The sequence below is a fragment of the Rana temporaria genome, chromosome 6 (genome assembly GCF_905171775.1).
Source record: "Rana temporaria chromosome 6, aRanTem1.1, whole genome shotgun sequence".
NCBI lineage: Eukaryota > Metazoa > Chordata > Amphibia > Anura > Ranidae > Rana > Rana temporaria.
Window position 1 is genome coordinate 167,163,457 of NC_053494.1, and position 20,322 is coordinate 167,183,778.

A 20,322-nucleotide genomic window follows, 5' to 3' on the forward strand; every position below is an offset into this window, starting at 1 on the left:
ATTCAAAAATGCAGCCTGGCAGGTCAGGAAAGGGAGGGGACATGCGAGTACCGGCCCTCCTGATGCATACCAAGCTACATGCCCTCAACATGGGAGGTGGGTGCTTTGCGCCCCCCTTTGCCCCAAAGCACCTTGCCCCCATGTTGATGGGACAAGGGCCTTTGGTTGTCGGGGTCTGCGGGCAGGGGGGGGGCTGGATTTTGGGGGGACCCCATGCCATTTAAAAAAAAATAAAGAATGTTGTCTTTTTTTTCTGGATTTTTTTTAGCCAGCAATGTTTTATTAATTTTTTACATCTAGCTCATGACTCATCTGTTGCTAAGGACGTGGCAGCTGGCTTTCCGACCCCCTCCTTGGTAACCAGCTATATACAGTGAATGTTTAAAAAAAAGACACAAATCGCAGTAAAAACGCAGTTTTGGATGCGGGTCAATTGAAGTTTATTACATGCAAAACGCTGCATTTTGTGGGAAAAACAGTCCCCGACCCTTTCCAAAAATGCATTGATGTGAATGTGTTCAATAGGAACCCATGTTATAAAAAAAAGGCATCAACAAACACATTTGTGTGAATCAAGCCTTAGAGCAGAGCTAATGTCAATGAGCTTGTAGAGTAATGTGTTGAAGAAAGAAAAGCAGTTATTTTATGTGCTGATGTATCTCCACCCCAAAGTAATGAGCCCTGAAGGTTTCAGCCCAAGTTCACATTGGGGCAATTTGACATGTCAAATCGCATGGCAAATCGGAGCCTATTGCCGAAGATGGCACTGCATGAATCGGTGCGAAGCCGACTTTGCAGCACGATTCCCAACAGTAGCTTCTGCACTACTTTTGGTGACTTTAGGGCGATTTCAATAGACACCTGTGCATTACGTCGGACTGAAATGCCGGTTTAAAACTTGCCCCCAGTATGAACGAGGGCTGAATCTGATTGATGGCTGTGGAGAAATATGTCAGTTGTAAAAACAGGTTCATACATTAGGCTCTAGGACTGGTCATAGATGGGCAGAAATTAATTTAATTATTTCACGTATTTACTGTATATAGCACCAAGAATTTTCATAGCACTTCACATATTTCTTATTCACATCCCTGCCCTCAAGAGCGTACAATCTAAGGTCCCTACTTCACATGCATACACATACTGGGGTTGATTTACTAAAACTGGAGAGTACAAAATCGGGTGCCGCTCTGCATAGAAACCAATCGGCTTCCAGTTTATTTTGTCAAAGCTTAATTGAACAAGCTGAAGTTTGAAGCCGATTGGCTACCAGGCGATTTTCCAAGAGGGATGGGAATGATTGTTTCAACTAAAAATTATACAGCAAGTTTGCAAATCTATTTGAGCTTTTTGATATGGAAAACGTGTTTCGGCAGATGTAGATCAGAATGTCCAGTCCTCAGCATTGTATTTGGCAATCAAATAGCTTGAGCTGTATATGCCAGCAATTGTTGTTTCCACATAAAAGTTTGCTCGGAGTTTCATTTAAACTGGTTACTTGGCATAAACTTTAGGCAATTTCAGAGAAACAATAAAGTTAAACATTTCTCTAGAATCCATTCAGCTAGTAGATTTTCAAACAAATGTTGTACAGAGAATCTTGTTAGTACATTCGATAATGCTGACAGACATTTGATGAATACTGTTCAAAAACCCATTTTAAAATGTTATTTGCTTCTAACAATCAATTTTGGGTATTTAGAATTCCTGAATGAAAACCACATACACGTTTAATATTTTTATTCAAGAAAAAACATATATCCCGGTCCTTCGGATTTTCTCATCACTGTTGTCGAAAGCTGCGCAGGATCACACATATATACATGATCCTGTACTTCAGGGTAGCAGGCGCGAGTGTTCGCCACCACTGGCTTGCTCCTGCTGTGATTCTACACAGCAGAAGCTGATCAGCGGGTCTCATGGACTTGATGTCCGCCGGTACCCGCTGATCGGTACACGAGCAGAATAGCAGTCTGGCTATGTAAACAAGGCAGATTGTCAATCTGTCAGTAAGGAAGGCATGGATTCTGTGTACCTGCAAAGCATTAGTAGACACGGACAGAGCTTTTTCACCCTTTAACTGTAAGTGAGCAAGGACCTTCAATATTGCTTTATTGAAAGCTTCATTTTTCAATATGATCCTTTGAAATGTCATGAACATGTTAAAGCTTATATGAGATTTTCATGATTTAGTGTATATATCATTTAACATTTGTGAATTGTCATAGGGTGCCAAAGCTTGTTTTCTACGAGACATCCCCTTCTCGGCCATCTACTTCCCTGTCTATGCGCACTGCAAATCTGTCTTTGCTGATGAACATGGCCACATAGGAGCCTTACAACTGCTCACAGCTGGAGCCATTGCAGGTAAGGCCCTATTATTGGATGTATTTGCCCCATGCCAGACAACTCTGTTGTTGTTATTTTTATAGAACATGAAAATTGTCCTCATCAACCCGTTTATACAAAAGCAGTATCAGTCACCGGTGAGGAGCAGTAAACATATGCTCGCGGTGGGTGATATCGTTGTTTTAATGAGCTACTAATTGCATTAGCATAACTGGTGTAAACAGCTTAATGTCGTTCAATGACTTAGCACAGCATTATAGGTGTCCATCTGTGGAAGGTTACTGTCAAGTGCTGGCACTGGGATGGCGAGGTCGGAGGGAAATATTTTGATGGAGAAAAATGTTCTTCTGATTATCTTAAACACTCCTACTACTGTCCTCAGTTAACATTTCTTTATTACCTCATATCATTATGGTTATTTCTCCCCAGGTCAATCAGCTGGCATCATTTTGTTTTTATAAATATGGTTTAGTTATGTGGTATGTATTGAGGCATTCCAAATTCACCAACTTTTTCATCTTTCATGGCCTTTAGCGCGTTACTACCTCCATTTTCAGCTCCTGTTATCTACCTCAGGTTTACTTTCACCATTCTAGGTAGAGAAAAAGTAGATATGTATCCTGTAATGGAGAATGCAAATAGTGTAATTTAAAGTGGTATTAAACCAAAAATGTAATAGAGGCGCATCTCAAAAAATTAGAATATCATCAAAAGTTAATTTATTTCAGTAGATCAAATCAAAAAGTGAAATCCATATATTTTATTTACATTCATTACACACAGAGCGATATATTTCAAGCATTTCTTTCTTTTATTTTAATGATTGTGGCCACTGTCACCCCCCCCAAACCCCCTCTCCTAGTACAAATCCTTCCCCCCCCCCCATCCCTGTGGCACAAATCCCCCTCCCCTCCTGGCACGAATCCTCATCCTCCCAGCACAACCCCCCTCCTAGAACAAATCGTACTTCTGTCATCCCCCCCCCCTCAAATTCCCCCTCCTAGCACAAATCCCCCCCCCCCCCCCCAAAAAAAATTCTTCCTTAGCACACATACACCCCATCATCCCTACAAACACAAATCCCCCGTCCCCCTAACAGCTTCAGGATTTCCTAACAGCTTCAGGATTTCCTATCTTAGCCCAAATCATCTTCCTCCCATCCCCCAGCCCCCCCAAATATCCCTACCAGAAAAAAAATCGTATTCTGTCACCCCTCAAATTCCCCATCCCAGCAGAACCGCCCCCCCAGATGATTTTCCTTCCTAGCACAAATACCCCCCCCCCCCCAATATCGATCCCACCTAGAAGTAATCATCTTCTCCCTATACCTTCAAATACAAATGCTCTGATCCCCCCTTGTGTCCTCAGTGAGTGCAGTTCTCCTTTCCCTCGCCTGGACTGCAGGTTTCCCTATACACTTAGACCTCAGATACAGCGCAGCACATCGCTCCATGATGTCCTTCTTCTGAGGCTCCTCCTCATGTTGACATGTCAGAGCTGAGAAGGAGCCTGGGGGGAGCCGATCTCTAAGCCTTTGCACAGGCAGCTGGCAGGAGAGATGTCGCCCGCTGCTGAAGGAGATCGGGATCGCAGCTCAGGGATGCCAGTGGATGTCACCTCCAGATTATACAGAGTTTGTTTACACACAAGCTTTGAACATCACACAGAGCACTGTTCAATCCATCATCCAAAAATGGGAAGAGTATGGCACAACTGCAAACCTACCAAGACATGGCTGTCCACCTAAACTGACAGGCCTGGAAAATAGAGCCTTAATCAGAGAAGCAGCCAAGAGGCCCATGGTAACTTTGGAGGTCCTGCAGAGATCCACAGCTCAGGTGGGAGAATCTGGCCACAGGGCAACTATTAGTCGTGCACGCCACAAATCTGGCCTTTATGGAAGAGTGGCGAGAAGAAAGCCATTGTTGAAAGAAAGTCATAAAAAGTCCAGTTTGCAGATTGTGAGATGCCATGTGGGGGACACAGCAATCATGTGGAAGAAGGTGCTCTGGTCAGATGAGACCAAAATTGAACTTTTTGACCTAAAAGCAAAACGCTATGTGTGGCGGAAAACTAACATTGCACATCACCCTGAACACACCATCCTCACCGTGAACCATGGTGGTGGCAGCATCATGTTGTGGAGATGCTTTTCTTCAGCAGGGACAGTAGAGCTGTTCAGAGTTGATGGGAAGATGGATAGAGACAAAAACAGGGCAATCTAAAAAGAAAACCTGTTAGGATCTGCGAAAGACTTGAGACTGGGGCAGAGGTTCACCTTCCAGCAGGACAACGACCCTAAATATACAGCCAGAGCTACAATGGAATGGTTTAGATCAAAGCATATTCATGTGTTAGAATGGCCCAGTCAAAGTCCAGACCTAAATCCAATTGAGAATCTGTGGCAAGACTTAAAAATTGCTGTTCAGACGCTCTCCATCCAATCTGACAGAGCTTGGACTATTTTGTAAAGAAGAATGGGCAAAAATGTCACTCTCCAGATGTGCAAAGCTGGTAGAGACATCCCCAAAAAGACTTTCAGCTGTAATTGCAGTGAAAGGGGGTTCTACAAAGTATTGATTCAAGGGGGCACACCAGACAAAAAAAATGAAAACCCTTTATCATTTTCCTTCCACTTCAAAGTTATATACCACTTTGTGTTGGTACATCACATAAAATGCCAATAAAATACATTTACGTTTTTGGTTGTAACATGACAACATTTTGAAAATTTCAAGGGGTATGAATACTTTTTCAAGGCACTGTATGTGCGTTCTGTTCTAAATGTATCGGCGTCCCCTTTCGTCTCCGATATAAAAGAATCTCCTTCATGGCTTGTGGAAAATGAAATTATTTTATGTGTCATCCTCCTGCCATATGTCAGGCAATGTTTTCCAGGAATCTAAGTGACATATATGAGGAGGCTGAAGGGAAATAGGTGGTGCAGACGACAGTCTGTCTTCTCATATAAACCACATTGTGCTCGTGTCCTGAAACATCCTGACTCCTGGGCACAGCAGGGCAAAAGCCACCTCATGCTCGGGGCCACGCTCTTGGCAGGATGCTGCGGCTCTGCTTCCTGTTGACCGGCCATAGAGGTGGCATTGTAATTCTCCTCTGCAAAGTCATCTATTCATATGCCCTCCAGCAGTACAAAACGATGGATTCTTTAGCTCTAGTTAAAGTGTAACTCCATGTAATGGCACATGCTGTCTGCTATCCTGGAAGCGCTGGAACTGCTACAATTTGCCTATTTAATTTCACTGTAAACTAAGCTTTAAATAATCTATGGAAGCTTTTTCATGGGGCTCCTAGGTTGGACCCTTATGCAGCCTTATCTTAAACCATTTGACAACCGTCCATAGTAAAAATACATCATTACTTTGACGTTTAACTACTTCCATACAGGGCACTTATACACCTTCCCGCCCAGACCAATTTTTAGCTTTCAGTGCTGTTGCACTTTGAATGACAATTGCGCGGTCATGCTACACTGTACCCAAACTACATTTGTATCATTTTGTTCCCACAAATTCTGCAAAAAAAAACAAAAAATGCTGAAAATTTAGAAAAAAGTATTTTTTTTGTTTCTGTTATAAAACATTGTAAATAAGTGTTTTCTCCTTCACTGATGGGCACTGATGGTACTGCACTGACAGGCACTGATGGGCACCGATGAGGTGGCATTGATGGGCACTGATAGGCGGCATGGATGGGCACTGATAGGTGGCACTGATAGGTGGCACTAACGTATGTGTTGTACTAATGGATGCCAATCAGTGCCAAACAATGTTTGCCAATCAGTGATGCCCATTGTGGGCACTGATTGGCATCCATTGTGGGGACTGATTGGCATCCATTATTTGTGATTGTCATCCCTGGTGGTCTAGGGTGGCATACCTGTGTTTGGCATCCCTGGTGGTCCAGTGGCATCCCTGGTGGTCTAGTGGCATCCCTGGTGGTTCAGTGTGGGCATCCTCGGGGGGCTGTGCTGATAATCGATCAGCACAAACCCCCTCTGTCAGAGGAGCAGCCGATCGGCTCTCCTCTACTCGCGTCTGACAGACGCGAGTGAGAAAAAGCTGATTACCGGCTTTTCCTGTTTACATCGTGATCAGCCGTGATTGGACATGGCTGATCATGTGGTAAAGAGTCTCAGACTGACACCTTGCAACAACGATCGCCGCGATGCGCGCCCCCGGGGGGCGCACAGCGGCTCAATATCCTGAGGACGTCATATGACGTCCACTCAGGATATTGAAACCACTTTGCTGACGTCTTTTTGCATAAGGCGGGCGGCAAGTGGTTAATAACGGTGTTATGGCAGCAGCTAGCTGCCATAGACCTGGTATTTTTTTTTACAATGGCTGTTTCTCTTACAGATCAAAGTGATCCTGTGGGCAGATTCGCCGGGGTATCCTTTTTAGACACAGCGGGAGGAGTGCTCCTCTCCCGCCACTTTGCGGTGATTCCCAGGCTTGGCTGACTCATCGGTAAAGCCTGGGAGTGATCCGATGCAGCTGTTTGCTGGGCAGGAAGTCGAGTAAGGCCAAGTTGGCCGCCACTCATCTATATCTCCTTGGAGGACCAGAGCGATGTCTGACGTCACTTCTGGTTCTCGGCTCAAAATATATATGTATATATTTTTTAAGTAAAAAATACAAAAGTTTTTTTATTTTTTATTTTTTTTTCGTTCGCTTTTAAAGGTAAATGAGCGATCTGGGATCTTTTTGACCCCAGATTTCTCAATAAAGAGGACATGTCATCCTTATTTATATTACAAATTATATTTTCATTACTTGTAATAGGAATAAAAGTGATCCAAAAAGATAAAAATAAAAAGTAAAAAAAAAAAAAAAAAAATGTAAATGCCCCATCCCTCCATGCTTATGTGCAGAAGCATACGCAAGTCGCACCCACAAATTCAAACCAGATGTGAGGTATCGCTGTGATTGTTAGAGTGAGAGCGAAATTTCTAGCACAAGACCTCCTATGTTGCTTTTAACCACTTAAGGACCCCCTACCAACGATATACGTCGTCAGAATGGCACGGCTGGGCACAATCATGTACCTGTACGTGTCTCTTTAAGGCCCAGTTGTGGGGTCGCAAGCGCACCCGCGACCCGGTCTGAAGCTCCGCGCCAGCGAGACTCGCGAATCCGATCTCCGCCGGTGTCCCGCGATCGGTCACTGGAGCTGAAGAACGGGGAGAGGTATGTGTAAACACACCTTCCCCATCCTTTATTGTAGCAGTGTCAGTGATCGTCTATTCCCTGATATAGGGAAAGACGATCACTGATGTCACACGTCTAGCCCCTCCCCCTACTGTTAGAAACACATATGAGGTCACACTTAACCCCTACAGTGCCCCCTAGTGGTTAACTCCTAAACTGTAATTTTCACAGTAATCCGTGCATTTTTATAGAATTTTTTGCTGTGAAAATGACAATGGTCCCAAAAATGTGTCAAAATTGTCTGATGTGTCCGCCATAATGTCGCAGTCACGAAAAAATCGTTGATCGCCGCCATTAGTAGTAAAAAATAAATAATTAATAAAAATGCAATTAAATTGTCCCCTATTTTGTAAACGCTATAAATTTTTCACAAACCAATCGATAAACGCTTATTGCAATTTTTTTTTTTTTTTACCAAAAATATGTAGAAGAATACGTATTGGCCTAAACTGAGGGAAAAAAAACGTTTTTTTTAATATATTTTTGGGGGATATTTATTATAGCAAAAAGTAAAAAATATTGCATTTTTTTCAATGCTTGTTTATAGCGCAAAAAAATAAAAACCGCAGAGGTGATCAAATACCACCAAAAGAAAGCTCTATTTGTGTTGGGAAAAAAGGACGCCAATTTTTGTTTGGGAGCCACGTCGAACGACCGTGCAATTGTCAGTTAAAGCGACACAGTGCCGAATCGCAAAAAGGGGCAAGGTCCTTAACCTGCATAGGGCCGGGTCTTAAGTGGTCAAACATGTAAATAAAAAACATGTAGATAAAATGTTATAGAGATTTTTCATCATCTTTCACAATATATAAAAAAAAAAAATCACATCTTAGGGTGCAATATTTCCGCTGGTCGCTAGGTGGCGCTTCTATTGAGTTCGGCGTAGAATATGCAAATTAGTAGATACGACGATTCACGAACGTACGCTTGCCCGTCGCAGTAAAGATACGCCGTTACAGTAAGAGGTATGCCGGCGTAAAGATAAAGCTGCCCCTTAGGTGGCGTATCCTATGTTAAGTATGGCCGTCGTTTCGCGCGGGAAATTTTTTAATTTTACTTTGTTTGCGTAAGTTGTCCGTGAATTGGGCTGGACGTAATTTACGTTCACGTCGAAAGCGTCTTTGCGACGTCATTTGGAGCAATGCACACTGGGATATTTTACGGACGGCGCATGCGCAGTTCGTTCGGCGCGGAGACGCGCTTCATTTAAATGACACACGCCTCCCTACCCGCCGAATTTGAATTCCGCCGTGTGATTTACGCTACGCCGCCACAACTTTACAGGCAAGTGCTTTGTGAATAAAGCACTTGCCTGAAAAACTAGCGGAGGCGTAATCTGGCCCTATGTGTCATAAAATATTGCAACAATCACCATTTTATTCTCTAGGGTCTCTGCTAAAATACAGTAATGGCCAAAATTGTTGGCACCCCAGAAATTTTTCCAGAAAATCAAGTATTTCTCACAGAAAAGTATTGCAGTAACACATGTTTTGCTATACACATGTTTTTTTTCCCCTTTGTGTGTATTGGAACAAAACAAAAACAAAAAGGTAAAAAAGATAATCGGACATGATGTCACACAAGACTCCAAAAATGGTCTGGTCAAAATTCTTGGCACCCTTAACTTAATATTTGGTTGCACACACACCCTTTGGAAAAAATAACTGAAATCAGTCGCTTCCTATAACCATCAAAAAGGTCCTTATACCTCTCACCCGGAATTTGGGGCCACTCTTCCTTTGCAAACTGCTCCAGGTCTCCCTTATTGGAATGGCGCCTTTTCCCAACAGCAATTTTAAGATCTCTCCACAGCTGTTCAATGGGATTTAGATCTGGACTCATTGCTGGCTACTTTAGAACTCTCCAGCGTTTTGTTGCCATCCATTTCTGGGTGCTTTTTAACGTATGTTTGGGGTCATTGTCCTGCTGGAAGACCCAAAATCTCGGACGCAAACCCAGCTTTCTGACACTGGGCTCTACAGTGCGACCCAAAATCCTTTGGTATCCTCAGATTTCATGGTGCCTTGCACACATTTAAGGCACCCAGTTCCAGAGGCAGCAAAACAACCCCAAAATATCATTGAACCTCCACCATATTTCACTGTAGGTACTGTGTGCTTTTCTTTGTAGGCCTCATTCCGTTTTCGGTAAACAGTAGAACGATGTGCTTTACCAAAATGCTCCATCTTGGTCTCATCTGTCCACAAGACGTTTTCCCAGAAGGATTTTGGCTTACTCAAGTACATTTTGGCAAATTGTAGTCTTGCTTTTTTATGTCTCTGTGTCAGCAGTGGGGTCCTCCTGGGTCTTCTGCCATTGCGTTTAATTTAAATGTCGATGGATAGTTCGCGCTGAGCCTGCAGGACAGCTTGAATTTCTTTGTAACTTGTTTGGGGCCACTTATTCACAATCCGGACTATACTGCGTTGCAACCTTTCATCAATTTTTCTCTTCTGTCCACACCCAGAGAGATTAGCTACAGTGCCGTGTGTTGAAAACGTCTTGATAATGTTGCACACTGTGGACAAAGGCAAATCTAGATCTCTGGAGATGAACTTGTAACCTTGAGATTGTTGATATTTTTCCACAATTTTGGTTCTCAAGTCCTCAGACAGTTCTCTTCTCCTCTTTCTGTTGTCCATGCTTAGTGTGACACACACAGACACACAATGCAAAGACTAAGAGCCGGTTCACATAGGGGCGGCACGACTTCGGGGGCGACTCGGCCAGGCGACATGAAGACGACATCTAAGGCGACTTTCAAAATGCCTTTTTTATAGAAGTCAATGCAGGTCGCCCCGAGTCGCCTCCGAAGTAGTACAAGAACCTTTTTCTAAGTCGGAGCGACTTGCGTCGCTCCTATTAGAACGGTTCTATTCACTAGAATGGGACGCGACTTGTCAGGCGGCTGCGTCGCCTGACGAGTCACCCCAGTGTGAACCGGGTCTAAAGGAGCATCACATGCTTGAAACAATCTTATTTATCCACAATTTTGAAAGGGTGCCAACAACCAGCCCATTTTTGGAGTCTTGTGTGACATTATGTCCAATTTGCTTTTTTTTCCTCCCTTTTTTGGTTTGTTCCAACACATACAAAGGGAATAAACATGTGTATAGCAAAACATGTGTTACTGCAATACTTTTCTGCCAACAATTTCGGCCATGACTATACACACACACATATATATAAATGTTTGGGGGTTCTAAGTAATTTTTTATCAAAAAATACTATTTTTAAACTTGTAAACAAAAAGTTTCAGAACAGGCCTGGTCTTCAAGTTGTAAGGGAAAACTTTTTTTTATTTTTTTTTACTTGAATGCATTCTCTGGGGGAAAAAGCAATTGTATTCCTCCCTCATTCTATACAAAAGAAACTTTTTTCTGGACTTCCAGTTTTAGGAACTAAAATTTCCAGCATGCCCTGCTAGCATCTGGATGCAAGGCATGGTGGGATCTTTAATCCTTCAACAACTGTAGGATACGGATATGCATGAGTTACTTAACAGGATCCGTCATCATAAATCTCTCCTTACGGATTGACCGTAGATAAGCTATTCACAGCTCCTATGAATGTGAATGATACAAGCGTGCTAATCAATTTATGTCTTCATTATGCACACTTTGCTTAATGCCTGGTGTGTGTGTATAACTATTGTAACAAGCGTGTCATTGGTGTCCCAGAACTATATCTACCGGCACATGGATTGTGTCACCGAAGAGCGTGCCAGATTAGTACATTTGTCAGCAGCTGAGGGTTAAACCTTTGTAAAAATAAACCCTTTTCTTAGTACTGATTGAACCATAAACTATTGTGATTATTCTTTTTTTTAAATGACATTTAAGCTGTGGCCTTTTATTTGAGCTTTTTTTTTTTCTATACTATTTGAGCTAATTTATTCTTATTTTAAGTGAAAAGATTTTTTGATTTGAAGGTGTTTTTTATTAGTACTCTATTATACATTAAAAAGTGTCTCTAAAATTTTTATATTGTGAACTAATGATGAAAAGGATACTCTTATCGTTTCATACTTAGTTACAGGTTGACACAAGCTCATCTAGTTTAACCAATAGAAAAAAAAATGAAACAAATAGAAATCCTCCTATATACCCGCAGTTGATCCAGAGGAAAGTGAAAAAAACAACCTCCCTGTAAAGCATGGTCCGATTTGCTCTAGCAGGAGAAAACTAGATTCCTCCCTACGCCCCCAGTAGGCAATCAGATGCTCCCTGGTTCAACAATCTCAGGTGTTATTACCTATAAATGTTCATGAACAGTTATATTTTGTGCATTTAGGAATGCATCAAGCTCTTTTTTTTTTAAATCTACTAAGCTGACCAGAACTTGAGGGAGTCCACATTTTCACAGCTTTTTCTGTGAAGAAGCCTTTCCATCCTCCAGAAAAATAAGTATTTTTTCCTTTTCACACTTTGAATGAAAATTGCGTGATCATGCAACAAAAACCCAAAAAATGTTTATCATTTTCCTCCCACAAAAATTTGAAAAAAATAAAAGTTTTTTTCTTAGCTTCTATCAGTAAATTTTGTAAAAAAAATATTTTTCTCCTTCACAGATGTGCACTGATAGGCACTGATGAAGAGGCACTAATAGGCCATACTGATGGGCACTCATAGGTAGCACTGATGTGGCACAGATAGGTGGCACTGATAGACAGCCCTTGTGGGCAATGATAGGCGACACTGATAGGCAACAATGATTAGTGTCACTGCTGGGGACTGATTGGGGGCACTGCTGGGGCTATATTGCTAATCAGGGCATTGATGATCAGTGCCATGATTACCTCTACACACTCTGCTGCGAGGAGATGCCACTGATTGGCTCTCCTCACACTGACAGAGTGTAAAGCGAGGAGAGCCGAAAAACAGGACTTTGTGTTTACATGTGATCGCCTGTAATTGGACACAGCTGATCACATGGTTAAAAAGCCAAGTCATCGGCTCTTTACCCAGATCGGGGTCACGCCGTGTCCTAGGACAAACATGACTAAGCACTGACTGCCAGTGCGAAACGCGTCGGCCATACTGAATGTTGTTGGTTTGCAGTGACTGTATGTACAGTTGAAAAATAAAAGACATCTCTTTTTTAAGTGATTTTGGAGTGCGGCTGTCCAGTTTTTCGTTCTTTCCATTTTTGCTATCATCGCCGCACGTCCCCATGGGAGTGCAAGAGTGGTGACACAAGGGCGGTCATATGAGGTTGCCACAGAACGAGAGGGGATCCCACCCACTGTCATGTCACTATACAGCGAGCGGGAGGTAGTTAAAGTCCTAGTTCACCTCAAGGCTCCATTTATACTTGTACAAAGTTGCGCCAACCATCGAGTGCAACTTTGCCGCACTTTTGATGCAAGTGACCAGTGATGATGGACAACTGTTGCATTGGATAAGATTCAGGTACGACTTTCATGCAACTCTTGAGGGTTAAAATGGAAGTCTATGGCCCTCAAGTTGCATGAAAGTCAGACCAAGGTAGTTTCTGAACTACTTTGAAGTTGCTGCAACTTTGGGTCTCCGATATATGAATGATTATCATTGGAAAACACTGGGAACGACTTGTCATGCAGCTTTGATGTCCAAAGTTTCATGACAAGTTGCACAAGTGTGAATAGAGCCTTATAAAACAACTGCCTGTGCATCTGTAGATAAAACAAACCGTGCAGCTTTGACTAAACTTGAATAATGCCTCGCTATAGGTGTAGGCCATTTACAATATAATGTCAAAAGTATTGGGATGCCTGCCTTTACACGCACATGTGAATGGGACCCTACTAATGATGTGTGATAGCTGTAACATTTAACAGTGACAGAGGGAACTCTGCACAGCAAGTAGAACATAATTAGGAAAAGTGCTTTAGAAATTAATTTTTATTGGGTATACAATGGGGTAGCATGGTCTAGGGCTTTTGGTGCTTCTTTTTTTTGCCTTTCAATATTGGGGCCCTGTATTCATGTCCCATTGAAAACACAATCTCCATTTTGTATTTCCTGTCCTCTCACAGTTTAAAACATACTGAAAATCTACTAGTCCTGGTGTTTCCTGGATTAGGCTGGCATCCATTTAAACAAAATGTTAAAATATCGAATAATTAATATTGTAAATTCACTTACCGTATATACTCGAGTATAAGCCGAGTTTATCGGCACATTTTTTGTGTGCTGAAAATGTCCCCCTTGGCTTATACTCGAGTCTGTCTGCATACCCGATGAACCTGTTATGCATTCAAGTCAGACGGCGGCCATCCATCCCAGTCAGTGTACAAAAGCCGCGCCTCCTCCTTGTTCTCGTCCGTGATAGGGGAACACTGTTTCCCAGCAGAGACTGTGTTCAGTGTTCCGCCTATCACGGACGTCCTCTCGTCCTCGTCCCACGATAGGTGGAACACTGAACACTGACATTCCCCTGTCACAGACGAGAACGAGGTAGCGGCGCGGCTTTTGTACACTGATTGTAATGGATGACCGCTGTCTGACTTGAATGCATAACAGGCTCATCAAGTATGGCACAGTGAGGCTACAATGGGCACAGTAAAGAACAAGATCACCATTCCAGCGCTCAATGAATTATAAAAGCAGAAAGCTTGCAATAGGACATTAAATATGTTGACAGTTTATTAGCTATAAATCATAAAACACCACTCATGTGAGCAAGCAAATAAGGAATGTGCAAGGAATGAAATTAAATTGGTGACACCATAAGATTTTTAATTTCATTACTTCCCCATTCCTTATTTGCTTATTCACAGGAGTGGTGTTTTATGATTTATAGCTAATAAACTGTCAGCATATTTCATTCCCTGTTGCAAACTGTCTGCTTTTATAACCCATTGAGCGCTGGACTATCTTTGTTTTTTACTGTTTCATCCATACTCTCCAGTTATGGTTTTTAATGGTTTTAGCACTGGTGACTTGTCACTTGCTGCAATGGGCACAGTGAGGCGTGCAAATGGGCATTGTTTTTTTTTTTTTTTTTTTTTTTTTTTTTTTTTTTTTTTTTTTTTTTTTTTTTTTTTTTTGTACCACCTCAGCTTTCATTTACCAAATGCTAGAGACCAGCTCATAATTTGATGCTTCTTACGTCTCAAGTTGTGGTTTGCATCATATGTGGTATTTATTCTGCAAATTTTTTTTTTTTTTTTTTTTTTTTTTTTTTTTTTTTTTTTTATAATATTCATAAGTATTACGGATTCTTAGTCGGCCAACCAATAGCTCAAAACGGCATTAACCCTACGCCCTGTTGGTCGGAACCCAATAATATTTGACAGAAAAAGAATTTTTGCAATTATTTAAACCCTCCCCACCCCCCATGGCTCCCAGGGATCTCATCCTATTCTCTTCTAACATATCCCCTATAAAGTTCAGCAAAGGGAACTATTTTTGAATATCCCTCTGAAAGTAGTCGATAGAAGGGCGAGCGGGAGGTGCATGTGGGTTGATACCCACTTACCCATTTCCTGTTCCTAACAAACCCTGACTCTTTCAGCGTAGCTCCATGTTTTTTTGTATTCCTTCCATTTTGCCCATTTCTCCCTATATTCCCCATTTCTTTCCAGGTGGCTGTCCCTTAGTTCTTCTAACCTGTACGTTTCCTCTACTTCGTCTATCCAGTTCCAGACATGGGGGCTTTCCTTCTCCTGCCACTTTTTGGGAATGAGTCTCTTCGCTGCGTTTAAGAGATGGGGTAGTAAAGACTGCTTGTATTTTTTACCCCTTCAAGACTGCCGTGGAAGAGCACGACCCAGGGGTCTTTCTTTATCTCCTCCCCCGTTATAACCTTTATTTGGGTCAATATTATGTCCCAATAGCTTTGAATTTTTGGGCATAGCCACCATAAATGGGCCATCGTGCCTATTTCTGAGCAACCCCGCCAGCACTCAGCCGGCTGGCTTGCTTTAAATTTATTAGCTTTATCAGGGGTGATATACCACCCTGAGAGGCACTTGTAATTTGCTTCGGCTGTACGGACATCTATAGCAGATGAGTGAGTTAATTGAATAATCCTCTGAGAAGTGTTTGTCCCTCTCGTGATACCTAACTCTCTTTCCCATTTTTCTATGAAGGGTGCTTCTCCCCGAGACCCTATCTTGACCAATATCCCGTAGAGTTTAGTGATAGTGCCCTTTGAATTCTTGGATTTGCAAATCCTCTCAAGTGGGGTGAGCTCCGCCTCCGTCCGTAATGGGCGGGGGAGGTGCCACACAAAGTGATGCAGCTGAGAATAATGCCACCTATCGAGATTCCAGTAGTCCGTTTTGGACTTCAAATCTCCGTAGGTCATTATCTCTCCGTCATTAATAATATCTCCTAAGTGCACTGTGTCTTTCCTAATCCAATTCCCTCCAATTTTGTTTTCCCCAGGTGCAAAATAAGGATTTTCTTTTAAATTCATTAGTGGGGAATTAAATTTCCCCTCTAGTTGTGCCTGAGTTCTATCCCATAATCTTAATGTGTGTCTTGTTATTTCATGTGTTTTGTGATCTAGTGCTCTGTGTTGTGTAGGGATCCATATGATATTATTCAAGTGTTTGCTAGTTAACGCCTTCTCAATTTGCACCCATCTTTTATCTGGCCTGTCCCGGGCCCATTCAACCGCCCGCGAAAGGACCGCCGCTTTATAGTAACTTTTGATGTCCGGAACACCCAACCCGCCATGCAGCTTTCCCTGTTTTAGTGTGGAGAGAGAAATTCTATGCTTCTTGTTTTTCCATACATAGTTTAGTAGCAAGGTATTCAGAATGCTCAGAAATTGCTGTGGAAGGGCGATTGGTACCAGTGAAAATTTATAAAGAATTTTTGGGACTACGACCATCTTCAACATATTTATACGTCCGATCCAAGATATAGGTTTATTTACCGTGTTTTTTAATTCGTTCTTGATTTCATTTAGTAAGGGAACATAGTTTATTTTATACATCTTCTGTACTGTATTGGCTAGTTTAATACCTAAGTACTTTAGTTCTTTAGTCCAGGGAAAGGCACAGACTTCTTTTACTAATCCTACCTCTCTTTTATTTAAATTTATATTCAAAATTTCTGATTTATTTATATTTATTTTAAAGTTTGAAATATTCCCGTATTGTTTCAATACTTTGGAGAGCTTTGAAATGGATTTGATCGGGTTGGTTACATAAAATAAAATATCATCGGCGAAGGCCGATAATTTATGTTCCTCCCCGTCTACTCCTACTCCGTTGATATCGGGATCCTTACGGATAGTAGCCAATAGTGGCTCCAAAGATAGTATGAAGAGAAGGGGTGATAGGGGGCACCCCTGCCTTGTTCCATTTTTCATTTCGAATGGTTCCGATAACGTTCCGTTTATTTTAATTTTTGCGGTAGGATAGAGGTACAGTGTTTTAATCCAACGGGACATCCTATTTCCTATTCCCATGATAGTAAGGGTCTTCATCATAAGCCCCCAGTCTACCCTGTCAAAAGCTTTCTCAGCGTCAACTGACAGGAATAGACCGGGGGATTTATTCTGCCTAATGGACTGAAGCAGGAGGATTGCCCTTAGGCTATTATCTTTGCCCTCTCTGTTGGGTACAAATCCTACCTGATCGGGGTGCACCAAAGAGTGCATAACCCCCTTCAGGCGTCCTGCAAGGATTTTGGCAAACAGCTTGATGTCTGCATTTAACAGCGAAATAGGTCTGTATCCCGAACAGAGAGTGCTGTCCTTCCCTTCTTTCAATATTAGCGTGATCACGGCCGCTGTTGCTTCACTGCTGGCTTCGAATTCGGAGCCTAGCCCATTAAAATATTTGCACATCCTTGGAATCAATATATTGCTAAATCTCTTATAGTACATGGTTGAGAACCCGTCCGGACCCGGGCTTTTTCCGCCCGTGGAGGTATTTAGTGCTATTTTAATTTCTGCCTCGGTTATGGGGCGATCCATCTCCGAACTCTCCATCTCCTCCAATCTGGGGAGTTCTGCCTTTGCAAGAAAGTCTCTAGTCTCATCTTCCCTTTCCCCTTCCTGCAGACCTGGGTGTTTTATTGTGTATAATTCCTCGTAATAGTTTTTAAAACTGTCTGCGATTTCGGGAGTTGCATGAGCCAAGTTCCCATTTTTCCCCTTAATTTTTTCAATGTAGTTCCTAGTTTTCTTTTTTTGGGCCATTTTGGCTAACAGCTTACTTGGTTTATTACCCCATATGTACCTCTCCTTGGAGATGCAGTTTAGTTTGTACCTTGCTTCCTGTTCCATGATTTCCTTAAGTGCATCTCTTTTCAGGGTTAGATTAAGGTAGGTCTCTTTTAATCTTTGCTCTTTATGTTTACTTTCTAGGGTCTCTATCTCTTTCCTCAGGGAGTTGACTTTATTTTTCCTTTCTTTTTTTTTTTTAGCGGCCTCGGCAATTAAAATTCCTCTGATATACGCTTTGTGCGTCTCCCAAAGGGTTGCGCTGGAAATCCCCGCTGTATCGTTGATATGAAAGAATTGTTTTAGTTCGGCCTCCACTCTTCTAACCCCTCCTTCATCTCGGATCAGGCTATCATCTAGGCGCCACACCGGCCGCTGCCTCTTTTGTGTGGATAATATAATTTTCATTGTTATAGGAGCATGGTCTGACACCGTCATGCTTCCAATTTCAGTCTCTGTAATAGAGTCTAGCAGCCCGTGATCTGCCAAGATGTAGTCTATTCTAGAGTACGTTCCGTGGGGAGGGGAGAAAAATGTGTAGTCATGTTCTTTTGGATGAAAAATCCGCCAAACGTCCACTAATTGGCGTTCGTGTAGCTTATGTTTGATTCTCTGCAAATGCTCATTTTTTGTCACCTTCCCACGGAACGTACTATCTTCTGTTGGGTTAAATACAAAGTTTAAATCCCCCATCAGTATTATATATCCCTCCGCAAAGTTATTCAGTTTTCCCAAAATTTTACCTAAGTATTGGGTTGGGTGTACGTTTGGTGCATATATATTTGCTAGAGTATAGATTACATTTTCGAACTTTATTTTGAGAAATAAAAATCTCCCTTCGGGGTCCGTCAGCCTCGCCTCAAGCGTGAATCCAAAGCCTCTTGTAAATCCGATAGCAACACCCCTTGCTCGTTTGGATATGGAATCACCGTAAAACCAAACGGGGTACACCGGGGAATATAATTTAATGTTTGCGTCAATGGTCAAGTGAGATTCTTGGATAAATACCACATCCGCTCTGAGGTGCTCCAGCTCAGCCAAGACTTTTAGTCTTTTGACAGCTGAATTTAGACCCTTTACATTGTAGGATAAAAATTTAACTTCAGTCATTTCCTATTACTGGATCGTTCCGTGAACTTGCTGGACTTTCTAAGAGATCCCCTGGGAGCCATTTTCCCTGTTCCCTCCCTATTTTGAAGGGGGAGAATTTTCTCTCCCCTTCCAAAACCACCCCTCGATCCCCCCCTCCCCCCCCTTGTCTAGGCCCATGCATCGCCTCTGAACCGTGGGGATCCACTGTATCCCCTACCCGTCGGTTCTTTTGGATGAGGTGTAGCACTCAGCGCCCCTCCCATACATTGTCTCCTGGAATTTCCCAGGAGATCGATCTTATATGTGTGGGGGAACGGATCCTCCCTACTTGTTCCCCTCTCCGATCACCCACCCTCCGTCCCCTCCCCCTCTCCCCCCCTCTGTGCCAATCTCTCAGGACCGCCCCAAGGGGCCGCTATTTTCTGGTCCCTATTCAACCCATCCCTATTCAACCCATTCAGGTAACTCAATCAACGGTATATCCAGTTTACGGCAGAACCCTACCAATTCCTCAGGGAATGTTAATTTGGCTGATATACCCTCTCTAAACCCTATCAAGCAAGCCGGAAAGCCCCATTGGTAATTTATATTAGATTTCCGCATTTGTTCCAATAAGGGTTTTAAGTGCCTTCTTCTGGACAGGGTTTCCCAGGCCAAGTCCGTGAAGATCTGGATCTCAGTCCCGTCATAGGATAAGGGAGGCTTTCTTCTCAGTTTTTGCCAGATTTCCTCTTTATCTTCGAAGTGTCTGAACCTGGCAATTATGTCCCTGTTCCAGTTTCCTCCTCCCTCCCTTGTCTTTCCAACTCGATGTACCCTTTCTATTTTGAGGGGGCCTTCCGAACCATTGTTTAGGAGGGGAAGGAACAAATCGTTGAGAATTTTCCTCAGGTCTTCGCCCCTTTCCTCCTTGACCGATCGTATCCTAAGGTTTTGCCTTCTGTTACGGTTCTCGTGGTCTTCTAGACGGTATTGCAGTAATCTCTGGTTTTGTTTCATATTCAGATGTTGGATTTTTAATTCTTTTAGTTCAAGATCCTGCTTTTCTATTTTTTTCTCTGCTTCCTCTACCCGTTCTAGCGTATGAAATAAATCCGTTCTTAGGGTGCTGATTTCCTCTCTTATTACATTCTCCAACCTCCTTAACATAGTATCCATTTCCCCCTTTGTGGGAATGTGAGAGTCCAAGCTAGGGTCTTCTATTTGGCTGACTGCGTGATCAAGTTCTGTTGAGGTATCCGCGCTTGGGGTTTCTGCCCCCCCTATTCCCTTTTTATTTTTCCCAGTTTTTTCTGTTTTTTTTATCAGTCCTGGACTCTTAGAACTTCCTTCCGGCGTCATATAGTGTCTGATCGTACTGGTAGTAGAGGTATCTCTAGGTATTTTCGGGGCCGCCCCCCTAGTTGATCTATTCATGTTATATTTCTTTATCGCTCTGATGCGTTTCCCCAGTTTGATCGTAAGATGAGGAGCTTCTCCCCCT

At 42.5% G+C, this 20,322-nt stretch overlaps 1 protein-coding gene across 1 annotated transcript in view; it reads left to right on the top strand.

Moving 5' to 3' along the window:
- SLC25A12 (solute carrier family 25 member 12) overlaps nt 1-20,322 on the top strand; it is a 192,678-nt gene that overhangs the window by 161,001 nt on the left and 11,355 nt on the right. Inside the window, exon 15 of the mRNA XM_040357756.1 lies at nt 2,229-2,367. Within this exon, the coding sequence (XP_040213690.1) occupies nt 2,229-2,367 (139 nt within the window). The remainder of the gene's footprint in view (nt 1-2,228; nt 2,368-20,322) is intronic.